At 39.2% G+C, this 25,453-nt stretch overlaps 1 protein-coding gene across 1 annotated transcript in view; it reads left to right on the forward strand.

Annotated features, from left to right (window-relative positions):
* Positions 1-1,870: 1,870 nt before the first annotated feature.
* TWSG1 (twisted gastrulation BMP signaling modulator 1) overlaps positions 1,871-25,453 on the forward strand; it is a 79,329-nt gene continuing 55,746 nt past the window's right edge. Inside the window, exons 1-2 of the mRNA XM_037508838.2 lie at positions 1,871-1,948; positions 4,050-4,201. Coding sequence (XP_037364735.1) covers positions 4,079-4,201 — 123 coding nt within the window. The 5' untranslated portion in view covers positions 1,871-1,948; positions 4,050-4,078. The remainder of the gene's footprint in view (positions 1,949-4,049; positions 4,202-25,453) is intronic.

The raw sequence follows: 25,453 nt of genomic DNA on the forward strand, positions 1-25,453 counted from the left end.
AAAAAAGATTTATTTATTTATACAAGAACTGGGATACAGTCAGAGGCGCGGGAGGGTGAGCGAATTCATCAGAGACAGAGCAGAGATCAGAACAGGCAGATGGGCCAAAGGAACTACTGAGGGGAGCAGCTGGCAAAACAGGAGAGGTCTGCTGCGCTATGTGGGATTCTCGCCGGCCCGCTGGTATTGATCCCGCGCTGCAGAGGCTGCGGACAGCTTCATAGCGTGGCGCTCAACCCGCTGCGCCACCGGGGAGGCCCTACTCCTAATTTTTAAATCACTAGCAATAACTTTGTCTCTGAGCAATAAACACCATTATCTATCAACCTGATTGACTTTTTTTTTTAAAGATTTATTTATTTGTTTGTTTATACATATAAGCACTGGGTACAGTCAGAAGCGCGGGAGGGTGAGAGAATTCACCAGAGCCAGAGCGGGGAGCAGAGCAGGCAGAAGGACCGAAGTACACTGCTGAGGGGAGCAGCGGGCGGCAGGACAGGTCTGCGCGCCATGTGGGACCCTCCTCTGGTGGCCGGGGAGCAGCCGGGGATGGAACCGGCGCTGCGGAGGCTGCGGGCAGCTACACAACCCAGCGCTCAACCGCTGCGCCACCGGGGAGGCCCCTGATTGACATTTTTAATTGTATGCCTAACAGACATCTCAAACTTGATGTGACCCATACTCTTGGTTTCTCTCTCCAAACCCCTTTTTCTCCAGTTCACTAAATGGCACCACCCATAGTTTGAATGAGAAACCAGAGACATCCCTGATCCATCCTCTTCCTCATTCCTACATCTTCCCGCATCTATTGATATTTTGTCACCAAGCCTTATGGTTTCTATCCATCTCCACTGCTTAACTGGACTCCTGCTCCAGCCTTGCCTACGACAGACCTAGTGGACCCTCTTTCCTTCCATTTCCAATGTTATGCACAGTGCCAGGCAGTCCCTGAGGGTGAAGCGAATTTTAGTGAACAGCTGATGAAAATTCAGCAGACTCTACTACTGCGGATCCTTAGTCAGTAGACCTGACATAGATCTGGAAACCTGCATTTTGCATGGATCCTGCCTCACGTCAAAGAGCAAGGGTTCAGGTGTCCGCTCAGCTGCTTAACAGGCTCGCTTGTTCAGGCGCCGGAGCCGCAGCCTCAGTGCTGCATCGCTGCAATGCCCTCACCGGGCTGCAGCAGCTGTCAGGCACCTCCTGCACGGCGTGTCCTCACCCTGTGACTGCACATGAGGGGTCTTGAATCACCAGTGCGCGTTGACCTGAAAGCTCTTCAGAAGGAACCCAGAGAATGGGCCTGACCGGAGGGTCTGCTGGAGCCTGTGGCAGGAGGACAAAGGGAGCGGGCTGGGGCGGGGGGAGGCTGAGCAGAAGCGCGCGTGGGCGACGGGGTGGGTGTGCCGCTGGGGCTGGGGCGGGGGTGCGGCTGGTGGGCGTGACCGGAGGGCGACCCGGGGTGCGGCCTCCACGCCGGGCAGGCGAGGCCGCAGCTCGAGGTGGGCGGGGGCGGGCCGGGCCGGGCGGGGGCGGGCCGGGCGGGGGCGGGGGGCAGGCCTCGGCCGGGGAGGGCGGGGGCGGGGCCTGGTCGGGGTCGGGGCCGAGACCTGGCGGGGGCGGGCCCTCGGCGGGGGCGGAGCCGGGCCGGGGCGGGGGCCGCTCGCGGGCGGGGGGCGTGTGCTGACGCGAGCGCTGGGGGAGTGAGAGACGCCTCCCGGCGGGAGCTGCGGCGGCCGGGACCCCAGCGAGGGCGGAGGGAGAGCGGGGAGTCGGGAGCCGGGAGGAGGCCGCGGGCGGGCCTGTGTCTTTAAGGCGCCCGGGGCTCGCGGGCGCTGCTCGGAGGGGCGGCCGGGGGCGCGGCCTGCCTCCTCGCACAGCCTCGCGGCGCGCCCGGGGCTCCGCGGACCCGCCGGGGAACGAACGGGAGGCGGCGCCGCGGCTCACGGTGAGCGGGACCAGGCGGGGGCAGCCTCTGCGGCCGGGGAGGGGCCGGGCCCGAGCTGGGGCCTCTTGAAAGCCGAGGCCGCGGCCCCGCGGACTTCGCGGGGCCGGGAGAGCCGCGCTGCCCGCGGGAGGCCAGGGCCCCGCCCACGCGGGAGCGACGTGGGGGCCGCCGCGGGTGGGTGCTGGGCGCGGGCCCAGGCGGGGGCGGCGGGGGGCGGCGAGCGGGCGGCACCTCCGTGGGGCGAAGACCCGCCCGGTGCCGCCGGCGCCTCCGCCTCCCGGCCGGGCGGCGCGGGCTCCCCGGCGCGGCACAAAGGCTGCTGCTGGCACTGCCCGCCCGGCGCCCGCGGGGGCCCGGCCCGGAGAGCCGCGCGGCGGGACGCGGGGGTCTGTCAGGCTCCTCAGTCAGGAGGGACGCGCTTTCGGTCGTTTAGTTACCTGAGTTGTGCTTGCCCGTCTTAACTCAAATGCTTTTTCCAGTTGGATTTCGGGAGCGGGATGGTTTATTAAATATGTCAGGAAACAGCCGTAAGACTTGAAGAAAATCCCCCCTTTTAGTTGTGGTAGGATGAAAACCAGTCTGGCAAATTTGGCTTTCAAGTGCCGCTTTTGGCCTCCACATACTGGTGGCTTCAGAAATCAACTGAATTGGTATTTGTTGTTCAATAAATGGGAAAACTGGGTTGCTCACAGTCTTTAGGGAATAGTTTGTGGGCCTCAGAGACAATCATCAGGGCTTTCTTTTTCAAAATTGAGTCATGCCTATTATAAAGCCTTTTATTCTCACCTGCTTTATTGTACTTCGTAATATTCATATTGTGCTTAATAAAACTTTACGGTAATCATAAAGGCCCATAAACCCAGTTTTCATCCCTCTACATCAGTAGTCGTTTATTTAAATTAATTCTCTTTTGGGGGTATTTTTTAACCCCAAGCAATTTATCTTCTCTTTTTTGAAAGTGTAATAACCATGTTGGTTGTTTAACCACTGTCAGAATTTCTGCTGGTCTTTTTTCCTTTTTCTTTTTGAACTGCCATATTAGCAACTTTGAATCTATGGTATCAATAGACTTAGAATAATATCTCCAGATTTTAGTAAGTTACCCAAAGTTATTAATGTAATTATTTGCTGCCCCCCCCCTTTTTTGGTAAAATTTTTAAAGAATGACTGTCCACTCCTTTCTTTGAGGTACTTTATTCTAGCTAATTAAGTTAAATGACAAAATAAGATAATCATAATCACTAGAATAATTTGCATTTTATATATTTGTATTAATTCTAACAATTAAAATTTTGTTAACTTCTTGAATTATAATATAATATTGCTTATTTTTATATGGGTTAAAAGTTGAATTATGGCCTAAAAGTAACGTTGAATAGTGGCAGTGTAGTATTGAAACTAGTTACTTGTTTGATATACTCTCAGGTTACTGAGGGTTTATATACATGAATATACATATATAAAGAACATATTATGTTCTAATATGTAGTATTTATAAGTGAATTGTGTGTATTTTCACTTTAACTCGTATAGCCCCATTTTGGGGTGGTTGGAGGATTTCATTCTAGATCTTGGAAGATGACTAATGAGACAAATATATAGGATTGTAGTTTTTTTAAAAATGTTTAATCTTCCGGGCCTCCCCGGTGGCGCAGCGGTTGAGCGCTGGGTTGCGAAGCTGCCCGCGGCCTCTGCGGCGCCAGTTCGATCCCCGGCTGCTTCCCGGCCACCGGAGGAGGGTCCCACATGGCGCGCAGACCTCTCCTGCCGCCCGCTGCTCCCCTCAGCAGTGTACTTCGGTCCTTCTGCCTGTTCTGCTCCCCGCTCTGGCTCTGGTGGATTCTCTCACCCTCCCGCGCTTCTGACTGTACCCAGTGCTTGTATAAACAAAACAAACAAATAAATAAATAAATAAAAGACTGTCACTTTAAAAAAAAAAAAAAATGTTTAATCTTCCATTAGAATGATCATTAGATGATCATTCGAAAGTCTTTTAAACACAGTGAGTCTTCATTTACTTGTTCTTTATTTTTCTATTTGTTTTTATTCTAACATTTGCCTTTAAAGTTTTTTTTTTCTTTTCCCTTTTTTGTTTGTTTAGCTTCCTGGAAGTTGCATTTTTGAAGAAACATGAAGTCATACTCTGTTATTATGCTTACTCTAGCCATCCTGGTGTTCCTGACTTGGGTCCCTGTGTCACTGAGTTGTAACAAAGCACTTTGTGCTAGTGATGTGAGCAAATGCCTCATTCAGGTAGGACTAAGTGTACTTTTTATTAATACTAATATATTTAGTAGAGCAAATATAGAACACACACATATAGAGAGAGCATATATGTAATATAGTGTAAAGCTTGAATATTAGGTCTGGGCTTGAGGTACTGAACCACATGATGCACTGGTTTGGAGTTTTGCCCCCACAAATTGTTTGCATACAAGCAGGTTCTAATTCAAGAAGTTCAGTACCAAAATAATATCCTGCTTTATAAACATGCCATCACAAAGTGATGAGCACTCAGATAATTTGAAGGACTCTCTTGTATAAGCTAGTTTACATAGCAAAGAGGGTTCATTACTATATTTAGAAGAAAAATTAGCTAAGTGGTGAATGAATTGTATCATAAGTATAATATGGTAGTTGTCTATTCTGTGTAACAAATTACTCCCAAAAGTAGCAACTTAGTGCAGTAAACATTATTTCACACAGAAAACTTTTCTATTTTTAAAAAAAGTTTTATTGCAGTAACATTGGTTTACAGCATTATGTACATTTCTCTTGTACATTATAATTCAACATATGTCTACATCATAATCACTACTAGAAGTCTAGTTTCCATCCATCACCATACAATTGACCTTTGTGTTTCACCCACCCTCATTCCTTACTCTTCAGTTCTCCGCTAATCTGTTCTAAGGGTCCATTTTTTTATTTTGTGAGAGTTGGGAATCTGGGAGCAGTTGAGCTGGGTGCTTCTGGCTCAAATCTATATCCAGATTGCAGTCAAGTTATTGATTGGGACAAGGGAATCTGTGTTCAAGATACTTGACAATTATTTTTTTCAGTCATAAAGGCCAGATCAATGATGTAGCTACTGCCCTGCCCTCATATTTCTGAGGAGGAAAGTAAAGTAACTTGACTAGATTCATATAGTTAATCAGTGGCTATGAAACGTTGTCTGTGTTTGACTGAAATGTATAAGCCTTTCTACTAAACATACAGGTTATTACGCCCTATAAAGTTGTGTTAATTAGTGGTGAACCTCATGTATTATATAGTGTTTCTCTCTTCCCATCCTGTTAGATCATTAGCAGTCTTGTGCCTTTTGTGTGTCTGTCTTTATTAAGCTCCCTTCTAGTTATTGACTGTTGGCCAAGAACTTCACAGTAACCAAACATACTAGAATTCTCTGTGAAGTATGAGTCAGCTATTTCTTGATTAATCCTGACATGAGAGTAATTATGTATATATACTGGACATGGTCATGATTTTTATAGTTCAGAGGTATTTTGTGCTTATTTGTGACATTTTGGTCCTTCATTAATCACTGAAATTCTAGGAGGTGCGACCTTTATGTTGGTGTAGTTTGCCACCATCTCTTATTTTGTATTTCAGAGCAAATATTTGACGAGATTTGGTTGGTTGATTAGTTTTTAATTTTTTTTTCTATAGATGTTTTCAGTATAAATAGAAGAGAGCAGAGTATAATGAACTACTCATCAGCAGTTACAGCAATTGTTACCTCATCATTACTCCCCTGCTGTCCACCCGAGCTCTGTTTTAATTTCAAGAAAATTCCTGCTGGGCCTCCTTGGTGGCTGGGGTTAAGTCTCAGCGCTATCACCTCCACAGTCTGAGTCAATCCCTGTCCAGGGAGCTAACCCCCATACCGGGTAGCAGTCCTCTCCTATCTTGCTCACTGCTCCCCTTAGTGGTATATTTCAGTAGATCTGCCTGTTTTGCTCCTCATTCTGTCTCTGGTGAATCCTTTTCCCCCACCACACCTTGCCTATACCCGAGTTCTTCTATGTATAAATAAATAATTCTAAAAAGAAAAAAAATTCCTGCTACTGCTTAATCAAAGTTTGATTATCTGTGCCCTAGCTTAAAGATAAGAACTCTTTAAAACATAGTTATTAGCAATTTTAAAATTAACTAATTTTTTAATATTGTCTAATTTTATATATGGGAGTTTTGGTTTGGCACATCTGCTTAGCCTTGAGCTTCCTGAAAGTTTGATGATTTTCATATGAAGTCCATCTTTGGGCTATGATCATATGGGAATCTGTGCTACTTCCCAGATTGTTTTAGTGTAGCTTCATTATTCATTATTACAAATAAAGTCTTTTAGCAGATGCTATATTCATGTTTATGTGGAAATTCACTTAAATTCCAAATGGTTTTTGATTCTCCAAATCTATAATTTCCATTAGTTCAAATAATTAAAAATTGGATTTATTTAAAGTATCTTACTTTCTAAGGGAGAATTTAAAAGAGAAAACTTTGGTTAATAATTGTTCTTGGTTTCACTTTTTAGTTAAAAATATTTTAAAGACTGACAAAACACTTGGAGAAAAAAGTATAAAAATTGTAACGTCAAGTGAATCACCTGTTAAATGATTATTCTAGTAAACTCATTGAAAAGAAGCTGGGACTTCTTTTTAACCATTAATTATCTGATGCTAATATTTTTCACATTCCTGTTATTCTTTCAATAGGAATCATCAAATCTTTTCCTAGAGTAGTAGAGACAACTCTTTTGGTACAAAGTAGCATAGTATTTGAGGATAAAAATATCAATGGCTCAAGTATTGAGGATTTTCCTGTTTGCTTGTTCACAAATGCTTATCGGATGTGGAAGTAAAGTGTGATTAGTTCCACCATTTGACTAGTTTATGGACTCCAGAACCCCAACCGATTACTGCACATTCTTAGCTGTACTTTCCTTGTGTTTCTTTTGCTATGGTTAGGTAGCAAACCATCCCAAAAATCAGTGACTGAAAATAACATTTATTTTGCTCATGAATTTTCATTCTATTTGGGGCTCAGTGGGATAGCTTGTCTCTTCACCACACATTGACTGCATTGGGGCTGGTCTGGGTTGGGGAAGGCGGGGAGTTTGAAGGCTGGGATAGAATTAGCTGAAGCAATGTTATTCACTAGAACTTTCTCTGATGATAAAAATGGTCTCTATTTTCTCTGTCCAGTATAGTAGAAATTGTACGCAGGGCTATGGTGCACTTGAAATACTACTGATGTGATCAAGAAACAGCTTTCTAAATCTTATTAAATTTTAATTATTTTAAGTTTAAACAATTACATGTCACTCATGGCTACCATATTGGACATCACAAATCCGAAGACTCACCAATAGGTCTACCACCTGAACTTGGAAGTTTCTTCAGTTCGTTCATATTCTCTTTCTCTATCCTCTGCTCCCCCTCTCTCCTTTTTCTCTCCCTCTCCTCTCTTCTCCTCTCTTGTCCTCTCCCCCCCTCCTTCTTTCTTTCTGTGGTCTCTTCATATTGACCTTTCCTGCATGCTACCTTAAGACTAGATGGGTTTCTTGTATGTTGGCTCAGGGCTTCCTTCTTATTCTGTATTCTGGGAAATTTCCTTGACTTTACCTTTGAACCCTTTCTATTAAATTTTAAAATTTTGGTGATAAATGTCAGGACCTCTTGTTTTAAGCTTATTAATTTTTCATATTAACACTTGTTTTGGATGCCCATTTTCTTTCTTTCTTTTTTTAAGATTTATGCATGCATGCAAGAACTGGGGTGTAGGCCAGAGGTGTGGGCATGGCGGGGAGGGTGAGAAGATTCACCAGAGAGAGTGGGGAGCAGAACAGGCAGATGTACTGAAATACACTGCTGAGGGAAGCAGCAGGCAAGATAGGAGAGGTCTGCTGCACCATGTGAGTTAGCTCCCTGGCTCTACTGGGGTCGAAGTCATGCAGTAGTGGCTGGTAGTAGTTTGATAGCACTGTCTTTAACCCCTGTGCCACCAGGGAGGCCCCTGGATGCCCATTTTCTTAGCTATTTCTGCGAATACTTATTGGAAGTTTTATAGGTAGAGGCACAGATGTGTTTTCCCCCTGTTCCATTACCTAGATTCTTTCTTTCTTCCAAGACTTTTTTTTTTTAATTTATGTTTCTTTCATGTGACAGCCTTTCCTCAAATGTATAACATTCCTTAAGAGATGTTATCATTAACAATGAGGCAATAATAACCTGGTTACAGATGTGTGCATGTGAGCAGGGAAACCCTTGATAGAGTGTATCTAACCTCTGCTCTAAGGCTGATCTTTTTCCTGAAGAGAAGATTGTGGTTTGCTTGTTTTGACTGGTTGATTTTCTTGTTGTGGTGGTGGTGGGTGGTGGTGGGTGGTGGATACATGGCTGGTTTTTGTCTTTTTGTTGTAGTGTTGTTACAGGACAGGGAGAGGGGAAGCCCAAACCCCTCAAACCTGCCTATTCTAAATGGGTTCTGCCATCCGCCACATCAACACAAAACATATGAGACTTTAATGGGAAGGAACTTTAATAAAACTAGGAAACAATACAGGAAAGGCAAAGAATCTAGTTTCTAAATGAAGCACCCAAAGTTACCCATCCCCTCGTGGGTCCCATCCATAGGGGATCGGCCCAGAGCAAGGCCCCAAAGCCTGCCACAAGTCTAAAGCATCTTCCAGTGGGGACCCACAGAAAAGGGTCAGAAACAACCAGACAAGCCCGGAAGGAAAAGATCAAAATCAAGATAAAAGCTGCCATTGTCACCTCCCCACAGGTCTCACCCACATCTGTGTCACCCAGTCCGCGACCAAAAGACAAGCACAGTTTCTTCATGTGTCTCTAGGCTCCATGTGCCTCCTCCAGGTCTCCTTCTGGCTCCATCCTGCTTCCTTTCTCAGTCTCCTGCAGCTTCTTCTCTCCCTGCTCAGCTCCACCCTCCCTTGGGTGGGGCAGGAAACCTGGAACCTCCCCCTTTCCTGGGGACCACCCTGTTACAGTGTGGTAGGCGACCAGATTGATTCAGCTGGAAACTTGAACTTGAAAGCCCTTTTTTTAGTCTCATTCTCTTCAGTTGGCTAAGGACTTCGGGAGATTCCCCAGAATTACATTAAAAAATATATATGTACTGTTTTCTGGAGGAAAAGTCCTAAGTTTTTAAGAGGTTCTCCAAGTGGTTGATAATCCGGAAGACATTAAGACTTGGTGGGCTTTGCTTTCCATTACACATACTAATTTGTCATTAAAACTCTGCTTTTACATTCAACAAAACAGAAGAGTCATTCACATTTTATTTATTTTTTTAAAGAATTATTTCTTTATTGTAAGATTTTTAATTTATTTTTGCATAGAAGAATTGGGGTATAGGCCAGGGGTGTAGGGAGTGAGAGGATTCACCAGAGACAGAGTGGGGAGCCGAACAGGCAGATCCACTGAAATACACTGCTAAAGGGAGCAGTGGGCCAAACAGGAGAGGTATGCGGCACTATGTGGGTTAGCTCCCTGGTTGGGATTGAACTCAGGGTGCTTTGCCGCTGGAGGGCTAAGAGGGTAGTAGCCCTGAGACTTATTCACTAGGCTACCAGGGAGGCCACTATTGACATTTTATATAACAATAATATCCTTTCTTTTTATACTTATAAAAGAACATGTATAGAAATGAAGGGGGGACATACTTTTTAAAAGGCAATCCTATAGAAGTTTCAAGAAAACTGCTACTCTCTTTTTGGGGGAATTTAGATTTCTTTTGTTATTTGGTTTGAACATCTATAGTGTTGAAATGATGTACTAAGAGGACAAGTTGGAACATTTGTTTATATTGAGCCATCTCTGTACTTGTGAAATAACTAAGTATTAGAAAAGTGTTCTCTGGAAGCTCATAGTTATGTAAATATTTTTTACCAGCATGGTCTCAAGGCAGCACAGTCATTCCTACCACTACTACAAGCTGCTATGAGTAAGGGTGGTCCCTATATAAATGTTTATTTTGTGTTTCTGACAGGAAAAAAAGTCTAACTTCAAACATAAAGTAAAATTGCTGCCTTGGTGTACTCCTTGCTCATATAATAAGTGATTTAGATGTCCAATTTCAGGAAGCAAAAATCAGTAACAAAGGAGTTTGCTTTTAACAAGATTGTTACTTGTTTTTTTCCTGCATTTGTGAAAAGAACTTTTAAAATTTGGATCAGTACTCATCTCTCCGAGAAATCTCAAGAGCCACTTTGTACTAAGAATTGAAAAACCAGGGTCTCCCTGGTGGCGCAAGGGGTTAAGTCTCAGCAATCCACAGCTACTGCAGCAGGAGTTCAGTCCCCCCCAGCCAGGGAGCTAACCCACATGGCACAGTAGACCTCTCCTGTCTTGCCGGCTGCTCCCCTCAGCAGTGTATTTCAGTAGATCTGCCTGTTCTGCTCCCCACTCTGTCTCTGGAGAATCCTCTTACCCTCTGGCACCTCTGGCCTACACCCCGGCTCTTGTATGCACAAATAAATGAATCCTTAAAAAAAAAAAAAATAGAAAAACCTTTTATTTGTGGGTACTTTTGGCTAATTTTATGGTCATATTTAGGATGAGGTAGGCTTTCTATTTCATGAAAATATTTGAACCTAGGTTTCTGGATCATTAATCTCTGAATCATTAATGTATCATTTTAGCACTTACCTGGGTATCTGAATGTTTATTTAGCATTTTATGTGCTAAATATATAGTCTTTCTCTAAAAAATCAATTTAACTATTAAATCTTAGATGATCTGAAATTAGTATTTCAAAATAGGTTATTTCTTACAATTATAGTTTAAAAGTGTATTTTGTCTTAAGTTAGAAATAGAATTAACTCAGGGCCTCCCCAGTGGCGCAGTGGTTGAGCGCTGGGTTGCGAAGCTGCCCATAGCCTCTGCAGCGCCAGTTGGATCCCCGGCCACAAGAGGAGGGTCCCACATGGCGCGCAGACCTCTCCTGCCGCCCGCTGCTCCCCTCAGCAGTGTACTTCGGTCCTTCTGCCTGTTCTGCTCCCTGCTCTGGCTCTGGTGAATTCTCTCACCTTCCCGCGCTTCTGACTGTACCCAGTGCTTGTATAAATAAATAAATAAATCTTAAAAAAAAAAATAGAATTAACTCAGCTAACTTCAGGGCTTTATTAATCATGGTAATCTAAAAATAAACTTCTCTTCCTTTTTTCCTTAATGGTGCTAACTAAATTTTACATAAGTCTCTTTCTACAGTTACCTTGATTGTAACTGTACTGGTGATATTTTGATTTATGGTGTACAGTGTTTCCTCTTCCCTTTTATGACATTGTTTTCTTGTAGTGTTTTTTCATCTTCATTCTGCTTCCCGGCTCTTAAAAGTTGTGGCTGTACTCAGGTCCTGTTTTACTTCAGTTAATTCTCATGAAAATCTTTGAAATTAATGTCCAAAAGTAATGAGATAGGCCTGATGTAATTTTTAAGTAAGTAGGATTTAACTTTTGTTGTTAGATTTTTGTAAGAAATGGGTGACATTTGATATACTTTGGTAGTTGGTGTATTGGTTGATTTGTTTAACCATGGATAAATTCTGTTTTCATTACTGTTTCACTTAAGTATGTTATTTTCAGGACAAACGTTTATGAATCAGCTAGAATATAAAGAACAACATGAGTTTGGTTGGTATTTCTGAGTTTGAAAGTGTGTCTGATTTCTTCCTTAAAGAGTATTAATATGTCAAGATAGATGTGTTATAACCGAATTATAATTATGTTTATCCTTTGAAATAAAGCCTAATTGTTCGAAGATGTTTCATTTTATTTATTTGTTTTAAAATACCTATGATACCAAAGTAGTATCAGTGCAGGTACAATTTTTTTGTTGATTACTGATGTTTACACAATATGCATTAAAACTTATATAGCTTTGTTCTTATAGTACCAACAAAATAGGTTTATTGAGAAACAGCAACAAAAAGGCAATTTGCAAAGTACAGTCGCATGTTCTGCACCCCTCACTTCTTAGAATAAAAACCAGAACAAACTTACATGGATTTCATAGGGGTTGTAATCACAGGGTTAATTGGAGGAAACTGGGAGTTTGATGTTTGCTGCCTTCTCATTCATTTGTTTATGGCATTCTCCCATTGGCTGAACTGTTGCTGGGCAAAGAAAAACCTCTTTTCCCTGGGGATAAAAACAACCTCATTGCCCACTGGAAATGCAGGGCGTGTTGGGCCCTGTAGTTTACTGGTTGCATTTGAGTGAGAACTCATTTAAATAGGGATTTTCTGTATTAATTTGCACACTCACTGGTTTTATAAGTAAGAATTTACTTTAATATTGAAGAACCTCAGTTTGTGCTTTTTAAAACTTTCTTTAATTGCGCAAACATTAAACTGGATCTTAAGAAATTATACTACCCAAATAAATTAAAAATGTTTGCCACTATAGAACTATTTTATACTCAAAATTCATAACATACAGAAAAGTAAAAAAAAGGAAAGTAAATATTCATACTCCTATTATTGATACACAGATTACTCTTAATGTTTTGATACAGTCCTTTTTTTTATCTATTTTACCCAGTCTTTTTATTCTGGTTAGATGATTTCTAGCAATTTTCTATTATATAATCTCTTTGGTATTCTGCATTTTTCATTTACATTGCTTTATGAGGCAGCTTTGTTAAAATGTGTATATTAGTTTAGAGTTTAGTTTTAGCTGGAAAGTAAAATAGTAAGATATGTTTTAAGTTGAAAGAAGTATCTTCTTCACTGCTTTCATTAGTACCAGACTGAACTTATATAATATCTTATATTTTTCAGTTCAGGTTTATTAAAATAATTTATGGAGATAACATAGTTTACTGGTCTTTCAAAGATGAAGTAAGGTATTACCTGATCTTCTGCAGCATTTTGTGATTCAGATTTATTGAGATGTAATTCACATATAATACATCTCAATCTAGGTGTATAGTTCTGTATTTTTTTTTTATGAAGATGCATTCATGTAATTATCTCCAAAGTCAAAATAGGAAATACTTTCATCACTCTAAAAAGTTCCCTCATGCCCTTTTATAGTCAAAACTAACCTCCTCCCTAATTTTGGTGCCCAGTAAGCAAACACTGCTTTAGTTTTTGTCCTCATAGTTTGCCTTTCCAGACTGTCTTAACGTTATATAATGCATTTGCGATTCATCCGTGTTGTTGTGTGTATCAGGTACTTCTCTCCCTAATATTGCAGAATAGTATTCTGTTGTATGGATATATGCATTCACTTGTGAATGGATATTGGGTTGTTTCTAGTTTCTGATGATTATGAATAAAATTGATATTTACTTCCACATATATGTTTTTGTGTGAACATATTTTCATTTCTTTTGCGTAAACAAGTACTAGGAGTGGAATGGTTGATCACGAAAGCATTTTGATAGTCATTATTTCATTTGGATGCCAAAGTCTGTAAGGGCAATTCCATCCCTGTTAATGACCAAGAAACTGAGACTTGATGTTATTTACTGCAGCTTATGGGATAGAACTTGAAACCAGATTTTCTAAGTCCAAGTCATTTGCTTTCTGCGAGACTGTAATGTTTTCAGTGTTTCCTTGTTTTAACAACAGTGCTAACAGATCTTTCAGATCTTGGCAACAGTTAGGGAATGGAAATATTTATCAGTAAGTGAGCCTTAAAATATAAATAAGGTTCTTTCTCAAGTTACTAGTTTCCAACTGGCCTGGAAAATTGGAAGTTCCTAAAATAAATTTTAATTCTCAAAGTCTAGCCTTAGTTTTAGATGAATAATTAACAGAACCTCCTGTTTATTCTGAATAGAGGATTGACACTTCACCAAAACTTTAGTTGGAAAATGCTGGAAGATGTTGAGACACATAAAGAACTATATTATGACATACTGATAAGGGAAAATAATGTGACAGAGGCTTGAGGAACCATTCCAACTCTTTCTAGTCCTATGGTCCAGGTGCACAGCCTGGACACAGATGTTCTTATTCTTCCTGGCTCTAGAACAGAGAGATGAAATGACAAGCTCCTCCCCAAGCAGTGACCCGGCCAGGCAAAACCATGTCCTGGAACACAACTCTAAATGGTTATTTCCAGAATCTTCATGAGGCAGGTTAAATTGCCTTGGGGAGAACACCATCTGCTGTAGTCAATAGTAATTGCCTTCTGTGGATGCCTGCCCTGCTGGGGACTGCTCTGCTCCCTTCACCAGACCTCACTGGCTTCTCTCTGGAGGGGAAAAAGTAGAAGGCCTCTCTTTGGGCTTTGCAAACTTTCTGTTTCACTAATTGAGGTGAACAAGTGTACATTCTATGAAATTTTTTTATGGTAATTGCATATTTAAGTATTTCTTTTAGGGAACAAAAATTTTTTTTAACTCCTAAAATGTAGAGTAGTTCAAGGTCTAGTCAACCTTATTTTATTATTTAAAAGGTTTTTTTCCATAAAACATAAAGTGGTATAAAATTTTTAACACCACAAGGTTCCATTTCATTTTTTTCAATCTTTAAAGATTTTTTCTACTAAGAAACAGATCAGACACATACCACAAAAGTTTAGAAGTATAATACCTTGTACCATTACCTAGAATTTCCAAATTTACACTGGATTTATCCATCTGTATTGTTGCTGCTCTCTCCAAAGTGTTGTAAAACAATTTCCAGACTTCTTATCATAACCTTATCAATGTCCAAATACATCTATGAAAAATATGATCTCTTATATAGCCACAATTACCATATTTACATCTAACAAAATTAACAATTTCAGTTGCTTGGTATCATCTGGCATTGTCATTATCATTCATCATATCAGTATGAAATTGTTTTGAATAGTCTAGTGGTTTTTTTTTAATCATCTTGTCACTTTCCCTTCTCCCTCCCTCTTAACCTCAGAATCCTTATGATGTTTATTGATGTCTACTGGTTTTTTTAAAAAAGATTTATTTTTGCACAGAAGAACTGAGGTATAGGCAGAGGTACAGGGGCAGGAGGTAAGAAGATTGACCAGAGAGAGTGGGGAGCAGAACAGGCAGATTTACTGAAATCCACTGCCGGGAGAGCAGTGGGCAAGACAGGAGAGGTCTGCTGAGCCATACATAGGTTAGCTCCTTGGCCTGGGACCTTGATAGCGCTGAGACTTAACCCCTAGGCTACTAGAGAGGCCCCTGACGTCTACTGGTTATTGAAAGTGTTTTATATTATTTTATGAAGTGTCTTATGTTAAGCAAAATTTTTATCATTCTGATCTGCTTTGCTACACATGATTCTCTCAAGTTCCCACCGTTTTGTTGAATATGGCTGCATTTCATCCTTATGGTTATATAGTACTTGATGGTGGCGTTATACCACATTTTCTTGATTTAGTTGTCCATTCATAGATATTTAGGCTGCTTCCATGTCCTAACTGTTGCAGATAATGCTGCTATAAACGTTGTAGAACATGTGGTTTTTTTTGTATAGATGGTTTCATATTTTTTGGCTATACGCTCAAGAGTGAGATTTCTGGGTCATATGGTGTTTCCATTTTATTTTTTTAAGATAAATCCTGATTACTTTCTATAATGGTTGCACCAGTTTGCATTTCTGTCAATGGTGTAATAGGGCTCCTCTTTCTTGTCATCCTCTCTAGTACTTGTTGGAGGTCTTTTTAGTATGTGCTATTCTCCTAGGCATGAAATGGTATATTGTTGTGGTTTTAACCTACACATCTCTAATTAGAAGTGACAATGAACATTTTTTATGTCTTTTGGCCATCTGGATAGTGAGTTATCTGTTCATATATGCTGCCCATTTATTAGTTTGTTAATTTTTTTATTGTTGAATTGTATGAATTTTTTATATGACTTTGATATTAATTTCTTATCAGTCACATATTGTGTAAATACTTTCTCCCATTCTTTTTTTTTTTCTTTTTTTAAAGATTTATTTGTTTGTGCATATAAGAACTGGGGTACAGGCCAGAGGGGGTGTGTGTGTGAGAGGATTCACCAGAGACATAGTGGGGAACAGAACAGGCAGACTGACTGAAATACACTGCTGAGGGGAGCAGCAGGCGAGACAGGAGAGGTCTGCTGCGCCATGTGGGTCAGCTCCCTGCCCGGGGATCGAACTTGTGCTGCGGTGGCTGCGCATAGCTCCATAGTTTGCGTCTTCACCCCTTGTGCCACCAGGGAGGCCCCTCAGTAGGGTTTCTTATTAATCATCTGGTGTTTTCTTTTGTGTACAGAAAGTTTTTAATTTGAGATAATCGCTATTTGTGTTTTAGTTCCCTTGCCATGGGGTTTGAGTCACCAAAATACCTTTTAACTTTGAGCTCATGGAATGTATTGCCAATGTTTTCTTCTTTGTATTTTATTGTTGCAGGTCATATATCTAAATATTTAATACATTTGGAATTTATTTTGTGTAGGTGGTTAGCAGATTTAGTACTGTTGAGTTTTGGGGTTTTTTTGTTTTTTGTTTTTTTTTTAAGATTTATTTATTTATTTATACAAGCACTGGGTACAGTCAGAAGCGCGGGAGGGTGAGAGAATTCACCAGAGCCAGAGCAGGGAACAGAACAGGCAGACTGATGAAATACACTGCTGACGGGAGAAGCAAGCACGGCAGGAGAGGTCTGCGCCCCATGTGGGATGGGACCCTCACCTGCAGCCGAGGATCAAACCGGCGCAGCAGAGCCTAAGGGCAGCTTCGCAGCCCAGTGCTCAACTCCTGTGCCACCGGGGAGGCCCTAGTTCTGTTGTTTTATAGTAAAGTTTGAAGTCAGGTAATGTGATAACTCCATTTCTCCCCTTTTTTTCTCAGTGTTCCTTTTGTAATTCCAGACCTTTTGTGTTTCTGTATAAATTTCAGTATTTTTCAATTTCTTATATTTTGGTGGGGATTTTGTTGATTTATATGTCATTTTGGAGAGGACCATCATTTTGACTATATTGATTCTTCCCATCCATGAACATGGGATAGCCTTCTATCTTCATGTCGCTAAGTCCTTTAAATAACGTCTTATAAATTTCGTTGTATTGTTCTTTTACCTCCTTAGTTAGATTGATTCCAAGGAATTTAATTTTTTGAAACAAATATAAATGGAGTATTTTCTTAATTTTTTCCTTTTGTGTGTTTGTATATAAAAAGGTGTGGATTTTTGTATATTGATTTTGTAACCTGCTACTTTGCTGTACTCTTCTGTTTTTCCTAATAACTTCTTGATGGAGTCTTTAAGATTTTCTGTATAAATATTATATCATCTGCAAATAGTGATATTTTCACCTTTTCTTTTCCTGTTTGGATTCCCTTTATTTCCTGTGTCTGATAATTCTGGTCAAAACCTCTAATACTAAGTTAAATAGAAGTGACAGGGGGCATCTTTGTCTTATGCTGGATCTTATGGGAAAAGATTAGTTTTCATCATTGAGTATTATAGAGGTTGTTGATTTGTGCTACATGACTTTTACTATATTGAAGTAGGTTCCTTCTATTCCCGTTTTGTGTAGGATTTTTATCATAAATGGATGCTAAGTCTTATGAAATGCTTTCTCTGCATCTATTAATAATAGCAGTGATTTTTACCTTTCCTTTTGTTGATATAATGCATTACATTGATTTGTATATATGGAACTGTTGTTGCATCCCTGGGATACCTCCCACTTGATCATGGTATATCATCCTTGTGACAATATATGTTGAATTTGATTTGCTTGCATTTTGTTCAAGATTTTTATGTTGGTATTCATCAGAGATATTGGTCTATAATTTTCATGTGCTGTCCTTGTCTGGTTTTGATATTATGGTAATATTGGCATTGTAAAATGTATTAGGGAGCAGTACTTCTTATATTTTTAAAAACAATTTGGACAAGATGGGCATTGATTCTTAGGGAGTTTGATAAATTTACTTGTAAATCTTGCCCTAGGCTTTTGTTTTTTAGAAGATTTTTTTATTGCTGTTTAAATTTCTGTGCTTGTGATTGGTTTATTCAACTAATCTGTTTCTTCCTGAAAGACTATATTGATCTAGAATTTACGTATTTCCTCAGGTTGTCAAATACATTGGCATATAGTTGTTCATAGTAAATTCTTAAGATTCTTTTTATGTCTGTTCTGTGTGGTGATTTTTTCTGTTTCATTTGCGATTCTGTTCATTAATGATTTCTCTCTTGTTTTTTTTTATTAGCCTAGCTAGAGTTTTATTATGTATTTTATCTTCTCAAAGAACCAGCTCTTAGTTTCATTGATTTTTTTTGTATGTTCTTTGTGATCTCTATTTCTATTTCATTGATTTTGTCTCTTATTTTTTTTTTTAATATTTTGAATTTTTTTTTTCATTTATTTGTTTGTTTGTTTGTTTTTGTTTATACAAGCACTGGGTACAGTCAGAAGCACGGGAGGGCGAGAGAATTCACCAGAGCCAGATCGGGGAGCAGAGTAGGCAGAAGGACCTAAGTACACTGCTGAGGGGAGCAGCGGGCGGCAGGAGAGGTCTGCGCGCCATGTGGGACCCACCTCCGGTGGCCGGGGAGCGGCCAGGGATCGAACCAGCGCCGCAGAGGCCGCGGGCAGCTTCGCAACCCAGTGCTCAACTGCTGCGCCACCGGGGAGGCCCCATGTCTCTTATTTTTATGCTATCCTTCCAGTGGCCCCATGTCTTTTATTTTTATGCTATCCTTCCTTCTACTAACTTTGGGTCTTGTTCCTCTTTTTCAGTTGCTTTAGGTGTAGTATTAGATTGTTTATTTAAGATTTTTCTTTCTTTTTAATGTAGGCCTATATTGTGATTATCTTTTCCCTTAAGACTACTTTTGTTAGGGCTCATGGATTCTGGTAGCTTGTGTCATCATTTTTGTTCATCTCAGGAATTTTTTTAATTCTACTTTGACTTCCACTTTTATCCGATAGCTATTAAGCAGTGTGATATTTAGTCTTCATGTATTCATGTATTTTTTTTTCTTGTTATAACCTTATTGTCAGAGATAATGCTGGGTATAGTTTTGACCTTTGTAGTTTTTTTGACATTTAATCTGTCCCAACATGTGCTCTATTCTTGAAAATATTCCATATGTACTTGAAAAAAATGTGCAAGTAGTGTTCTTTGGAGATGTCTGTTAGACATATTTGGTCTAGCCCCTCATTTAAAGCTATTGTTTCCTTATTCTTTTTCCTCTAGGTTGTTCTTTTTTGTGTGTTTTCTACAAACAAGTTCATTAATTCTTTCTATTGCTTTTGTTTGTCTGCTCTTTTTGGCCCCTCAATTGTATTTTTTTTTTTAAAGACTGTTATTTCACTTTTGATTATTTATTTATACATACAAGAACTGGGGTGTAGACCAGAGGTATGGGGGGAGGGTGAGAGGATTCACCAGAGACAGAGTGGGGAACCAGAACAGGTGGATCCACTGAAATACACTGCTGAGGGGAGCAGTGGGCAAAACAGGAGAGGTCTGCTGCGCCATATGGGCTGGCTCCCTGGCTAGGAATCGAACTCAGGTCACAGCAGTGATAGCATTTTGATAACACTGAGACTTAACCCCTGTGCCACCAGGGAGTCCCCTCCCTCAATTGTATTTTTTCATTTTATTATTTTTTAAAATTTTTTTAAAAATTGTATATTTCTTACATCATTGTTCATTTTTAAACAATATTTGCTTCCCCCCACCCCTTCAGGTGTAGCCCCCATAGAATTTCCTTCACCAGTGCATCTGTGCACCATCACCACTGTCCCCTGTGCTCCTCCCTTCCTCCCTCTGATCCCTCTTCCTCCTCCTCCCCTGCAGGATATCTCTGATTTGTAATTGTCTGTTTTTGCTTTGTTGTGTTTTGAATTGTTATTATTTTTGTATACTGATGTCTTATTTGGTTTCCCTATATTCCTGCTATAAGTGAAACCATCTGATATTTTTCTTTTTCCTTCTGCCTTATTTCACTGAGCATTATTCCTTCTAGCTCCATCCATGTTGCTGCAAATGGCATGAGTTTATCTTTTTGATTGCTGAATAATATTCCATTGTGTATATATGCCACATCTTCTTGATCGAGTCCTCTATTTTGGGGCATTTGGGTTGTTTACAGGTTTTACCTATTGTAAATAATGCTGCAGTAAGCATAGGGGTACAGGTGTTCTTTTGAATCAATGTTTTTGTGTCCTTTGGGTAGCTCCCTAGGAGTGGAATTGCCGGGTCTTATGGTAGCTCCATTTTTTTTTTAATAATAAATTTTATTTTTATATTCCCCATACATTTGCAACCCCCCCATTCTGACCCCAAACCCTCCCCTCCCGCCCCCCACTCCCCAAAAACTGTCTCTGGTTCATAGTTTTTTGTTGATTTTGATTTTCACTTTCTTATAGTTATTCATTTTCCTGGTCCCTTATTTAAGTTCTCTAGATTCCTGCTATGAGTGAGACCATCCGGTATTTTTCTTTTTCTTTCTGGCTTATTTCGCTGAGCATGATCCCTTCCAGCACCATCCATGTTGCTGCAAATTGCATGTGTTTATCTTTTTTGAATGCTGAGTAATATTCCATGGTGTATATGTACCACATCATCTTGATCCAGTCATCTATTTTTGGGCATTTGGGCTGTTTCCAAAGCTTAGGTAGCTCCATTTTAAGTAGACTGAGGAAACTCCAGACAACTTTCCATAGTGGTTGGACCAGTTTGCACTCCCACCAGCAATGTAGGCGAGTTCCTTTTTCTCCACATCCTCACCTACTTTTGTTGTTGCTTGTTTTTTTTTTGATATGTGCCATTCTTATTGGTGTAAGGTGGTATCTCATTGTGGTTTTGATTTGCATTTCCCTGATTATAAGTGATGTTGGACATTTTTTCATATGCCGGTTGGCCATTTGCATTTCCTCTTTGGAGAAATGTCTTTTAAGTTCTTCTGCCCATTTCTTGACTGGATTGTTTATGATCAGTCCCTTATCAGTTGTATGGAGTGCAGAAATTTTTTCCCAATCAGTAGGGTGTCTCTTTGTTTTGGTTAATGTCTCTTTTGATGTACAGAATCTTTTCAGTTTGATGTAATCCCAAGTGTTTATCTTTTCCTTGCTTTGGGTGATGAGTCTTCAAAGATGTTACTGAGATGTATGTCTTGTAGTGTGTTACCTATATTATCTCCTATATATTTTATGGTTTCAGGTCTTATGTCCAGTTTTTTTTTTAATCCATTTTGAGTTGATTTTTGCGCACAGTGAGAGGTAGTGGTCTAGTTTCATTCTTTTGCAGGTGGTCCAGTTTTCCCAGCACCATTTATTGAACAAACTGTCCATGTTCCATCGCATATTCTTTGCTCCTTTGTCAAAGATTAGTTGTCCATATTACTTTTATTTCTGGGCTCTCTATCCATCAATTGTACTTTTTAAATCAGCTCTATTTTCTTAGTTCCTTTACCTCTTTATTCTGTTGCCTTTTTATATCCTTTGTTATTTATTTATTTTGAGTTCCGTAAGTGTTGGTACAACTTTTACTTGAACACCTCCTAAGTCACTTTCTGCATTTCTGCTGGATTGAGTTTCCTCTAAGGGGGCTTTTGTTTGTTTTTGTTGCAGCATTTGTGTTTTGTTCTTCTGTCTCCCAATTTTGTATTTTTATAGGTTGTAATAGGGATAGACTTCAGACTTGTCATTGCACTTGTTGAATAAATCTGAAGACTGGTACTAGTGAAAGATAGTAGGTATAAAAGAGGGCCAGGGCAGTAGGGCACCAAAGTAAACTCAAGGGTTCAGTTTTCCTATTGTGCTGTGGTTACCTGAATAATGTACTGAAGATTTATAGCGATCCTCTTCTGTAGGCCAACTCCTCTGGCTTACAGTCTTTTATAGTCTCATGTTGGCTTCAACTCTAGGCTAATTTTAAGCCCTACGTGCAGCACTGGAGATGAATTGTAGTTGAGACTGGGTCACAGACAAGGTTTGTTCTGTTTTCCAGCACGGTCTTATCCTGGAATATTTGCTTGTTTTGTTAACAGAGGCTTCAGGCATTCCTTTGTTTTGGTTTTAGCCCTGGGTATGGGATGACAGTTGTTTTGAATGTCCCAGTCAGAGATTAGAGTAGTAATCTTCTTTATAAGGAGATCTAGGTGTGCTTTACCTGCTTTTCCCTGCCAATTTAGGCTCTAGTTGTTCTATATTGAAAGACTCAAACTGAAGCTAGCAGTCCTCATTTTGCACCTCCACCTCCACCTCTGCATCTCTCCAACAGCGTACCCTCTGTCCTGGCTGCTGCATCATACACCTCCTTATCCAGTGTAGTCCTGGGTCTCAGGAGCCCCTGATGCTGGCATGTGTCTGAGTCACAGCTGTATGGTGCCCTGCACAACAGCTGCCCCTCCCTCTTGTGGGTTGTACTGTTCTGTTATCATTATAAAGAGAGTTCACTTCCAAGTTTTTCCTATTCCTTTGCACTGGACTCTTGTTTCTAGTATGTGCTGTGTTCATCTGTTTTACCCTGGGAGCAAGGGGAAGGCTGTTTTTTTACTCCATTATATTTGTGAGTATATAGAAGAGGCGTGCCCAGTGTCTTCATTCTGCCACCATCTTACCAGACTCTCTCCTAAAACTTTCATCCTGCCAGATTTTCATTTTATATAAACTTTTAAATCAATTTGCCAGATTCTTTCTAAATACTCATCCTGGTTAATAGTGGACACCCTAAACATAAATTTCAGTTTTCTATTTAGTACAAAAAGTTTTGTGCTTTTTCCATCATTAAATTATTGAACAATGTGATCAGCAAATTTTAAAAACATCTAGCATAGCATTTCACACAGACAACAGATACCTTATTCCATAAAACCAGACTCTAGCAATGCAAAAGCAGAAATGACAGAAACAAACGACTCAGAAGTCCTGATGTTAAAGCTCCTGTCATGTGACTCAAATGAGTCACTTAGTCTAGTCCCTTTCAGCCATTTGTAGAAGGAATAACACCATACTTTCTCTGAGATTTTCAGAGTAGGGAAGCAGCTAATATACTCATTAACTGACTGAAACAGTGAAAGAATTAAGTATTAAATTACAACTCACTGGTTTTGCAACTTTTAGCCAATGATACTTACTTTACCTTTACAAACAGTGATTAAACTTGGGCAATAGCACTTCTAATTGATTTCAGGTACTGAGAGTGAAAGATATAATAAGGCCTTTGATTGGCAACCTAGAAGATAACCTAAGTTGAATTATGGGTTCATTCTCTCTAAGAAAATAATCATTATAATTATTGAAATGCTAAATTAATGAGAAATAAGCTTTTTATTTCTCACTCTAATATTTAAAAGCAGGAATATCTAACCAAAACTGGAGTCAAATCTTAATCACTTACCAATTGCATGATGTACAAATTTCATCACTTCATTTGAAAAAATGAAGATAGTAACTACCTTGATAGGGACTTTATGAGATTGAAGGTAATGCATATAAAACATAGCATAACTAAAACTCACTTAGGAACTCTGGGGAAGTGGTCATAGTAAATAACTGGAGCATTGACTCAGTCTTTATTTTGGACTTCTGTGAACTTCGTGTTTGGTTGTGCTCACATGTTCCATTCAACTGAGTAGTTCTCAAATTCAGTCACAGTTTAGTAAAATATATAAATAGCCACTCCAAACAGAAAATTCCACACCTCAACTCAACAGAAAATTCCACACCTCAACTCAACAGAAAATTCCACACCTCAACTCAACCATATTTTCTATTTAGAAGTTCAGACTTTGAAATAATGATCAAGTGAAAGATGATAATGATGTTTTTGATGGTGATGATAAAAGATGAGAAAGTGACTAAGGTCTGAAAAGAACCAAGAATTTAAGGCTTGTGCCTGAATTTTGGTACATAGAATTTATTGTTGTTATGCAGCTTTTAAATTATGTAGATAGACTTTTCCAATAGGAAAAGGATAATTTTTTTTTTTAATCAAGAGAACATATAATCATTTTGTTAGAAATGCATAGGATTTTACCAAGCTTGGAGGAATTTGGGTGTTTTTTTCTTCTAGTAGATATTTTTCAATATTTAATTTTTTTTTCAAGCCATTCATGTTATCTTGTATTCACTATTTAGCAAAGCCTTTCTGGTTATAGAAGATTTGTTTATGTCCTTATGACTAAAACAAATAAAGGTAGATTTATTTTTTAGTGTCCTGAATTAAAGATTCTGCTTACTTTAAGTGGAATATCACTTAAATGTTTTTCTTGATTCATCTCAGAGAGTTACATTTTGGGTTTTTTTCCTTTTGTATTTCCAATACTTAGGCTCAAAGTACTTTAGAAATGTTTTTCACAGAAACATTCATCTTAGCAACAGTTCGTTTGATGTCAAAAAAATTAAAGCATACATTTCAAATATGTTTATGACCAAATGTTATTCATAATACAATTTTGGAAGACATGAAAAGTGAACAAAAAAGAGTGACTTATTTGATGTGCTACACATGGCTGTTACTCATAATTATTTACATGTAGAAATGTATTGTTTCCATTTTTTTAGTAACTTACAAACAATAGTCATAAAGCAAATGATTTCCATAGTTTTGCTCTATTGATTTGCATTGATGTTGTCTATTAAATTTGCCTGTATAGTATTTTTCTCCTGAAAAGTGAAGAGTTAAGTATGTTTATGAGAATTGTATAGTCACTATGAATACCAACTAAAAAGTTGGCTTGACGATCTCATTCTTATTTCCCAGTTTTTTTAATAAGAAATCTACATAAGTTATCAGGAATATAGGTTATTTGATATTTTGAGACTTAGTTACTATGTAAAATTTCATAAATTATATGGCTATTTTATTAATACAAATTTTCACTCTTTTCTGTAGTAAGAGAAAAGAAGGGAAAATATTAACTATCATATTATTACTTGACATTGAGCCACTTTTCACAGTAATTTTTACTGTTAAAATCTTAACCTGAATTTTATCTTTTTAATAATAATACAGTAATAAAGCTTTTCATTAAATCATTTCCCCTGAGGAAAAAAATAATAACAAAAAAATTAACAGGCAGCTATAAATTAGAGACATTCTGCAGGGGGCGGGTAGGGAAGAACACAAAGGACTGTGGTCAGGGTGCATGGGTGAACTAGTGGTGGAATTCTATGGGGACTACACCTGAGAGGAGAAAGCAAACATTGTACAAAAATGAACAATGATGTAAAATATGTATAAATAAATAAATTATATTAAAAAAAATCATTTCCCCTGAGTCTTGGCTTCCTGAAGGTTTTCACTTTATATTCTACAGGTAAATTAAAAATCACTAAGTATATTATACTATTCTATCACATTGAAATGTGAAAGTATAGCACAGACATTTATTAAGAGGATATGAAATCCATTTAATCTTGAGGGCTCCATAATCTAGGTAATTTCAAGCAATTTTTTAATAGTCTCAGTTTTCACCTTCCATTACTCAACAGTAATTTTACCATTCTACCCATCCTTTCATTCCAGTTTAAATTCTTCACAAATACCTGACAGTGAAAGTCATAATGAATGCTTTAAAAACTTAGAATTTTTCTA

This window comes from Talpa occidentalis, unplaced genomic scaffold (genome assembly GCF_014898055.3).
Source record: "Talpa occidentalis isolate TD23 unplaced genomic scaffold, MPIMG_talOcc4v2.1 talOcc4.13, whole genome shotgun sequence".
Classification (NCBI taxonomy): domain Eukaryota; kingdom Metazoa; phylum Chordata; class Mammalia; order Eulipotyphla; family Talpidae; genus Talpa; species Talpa occidentalis.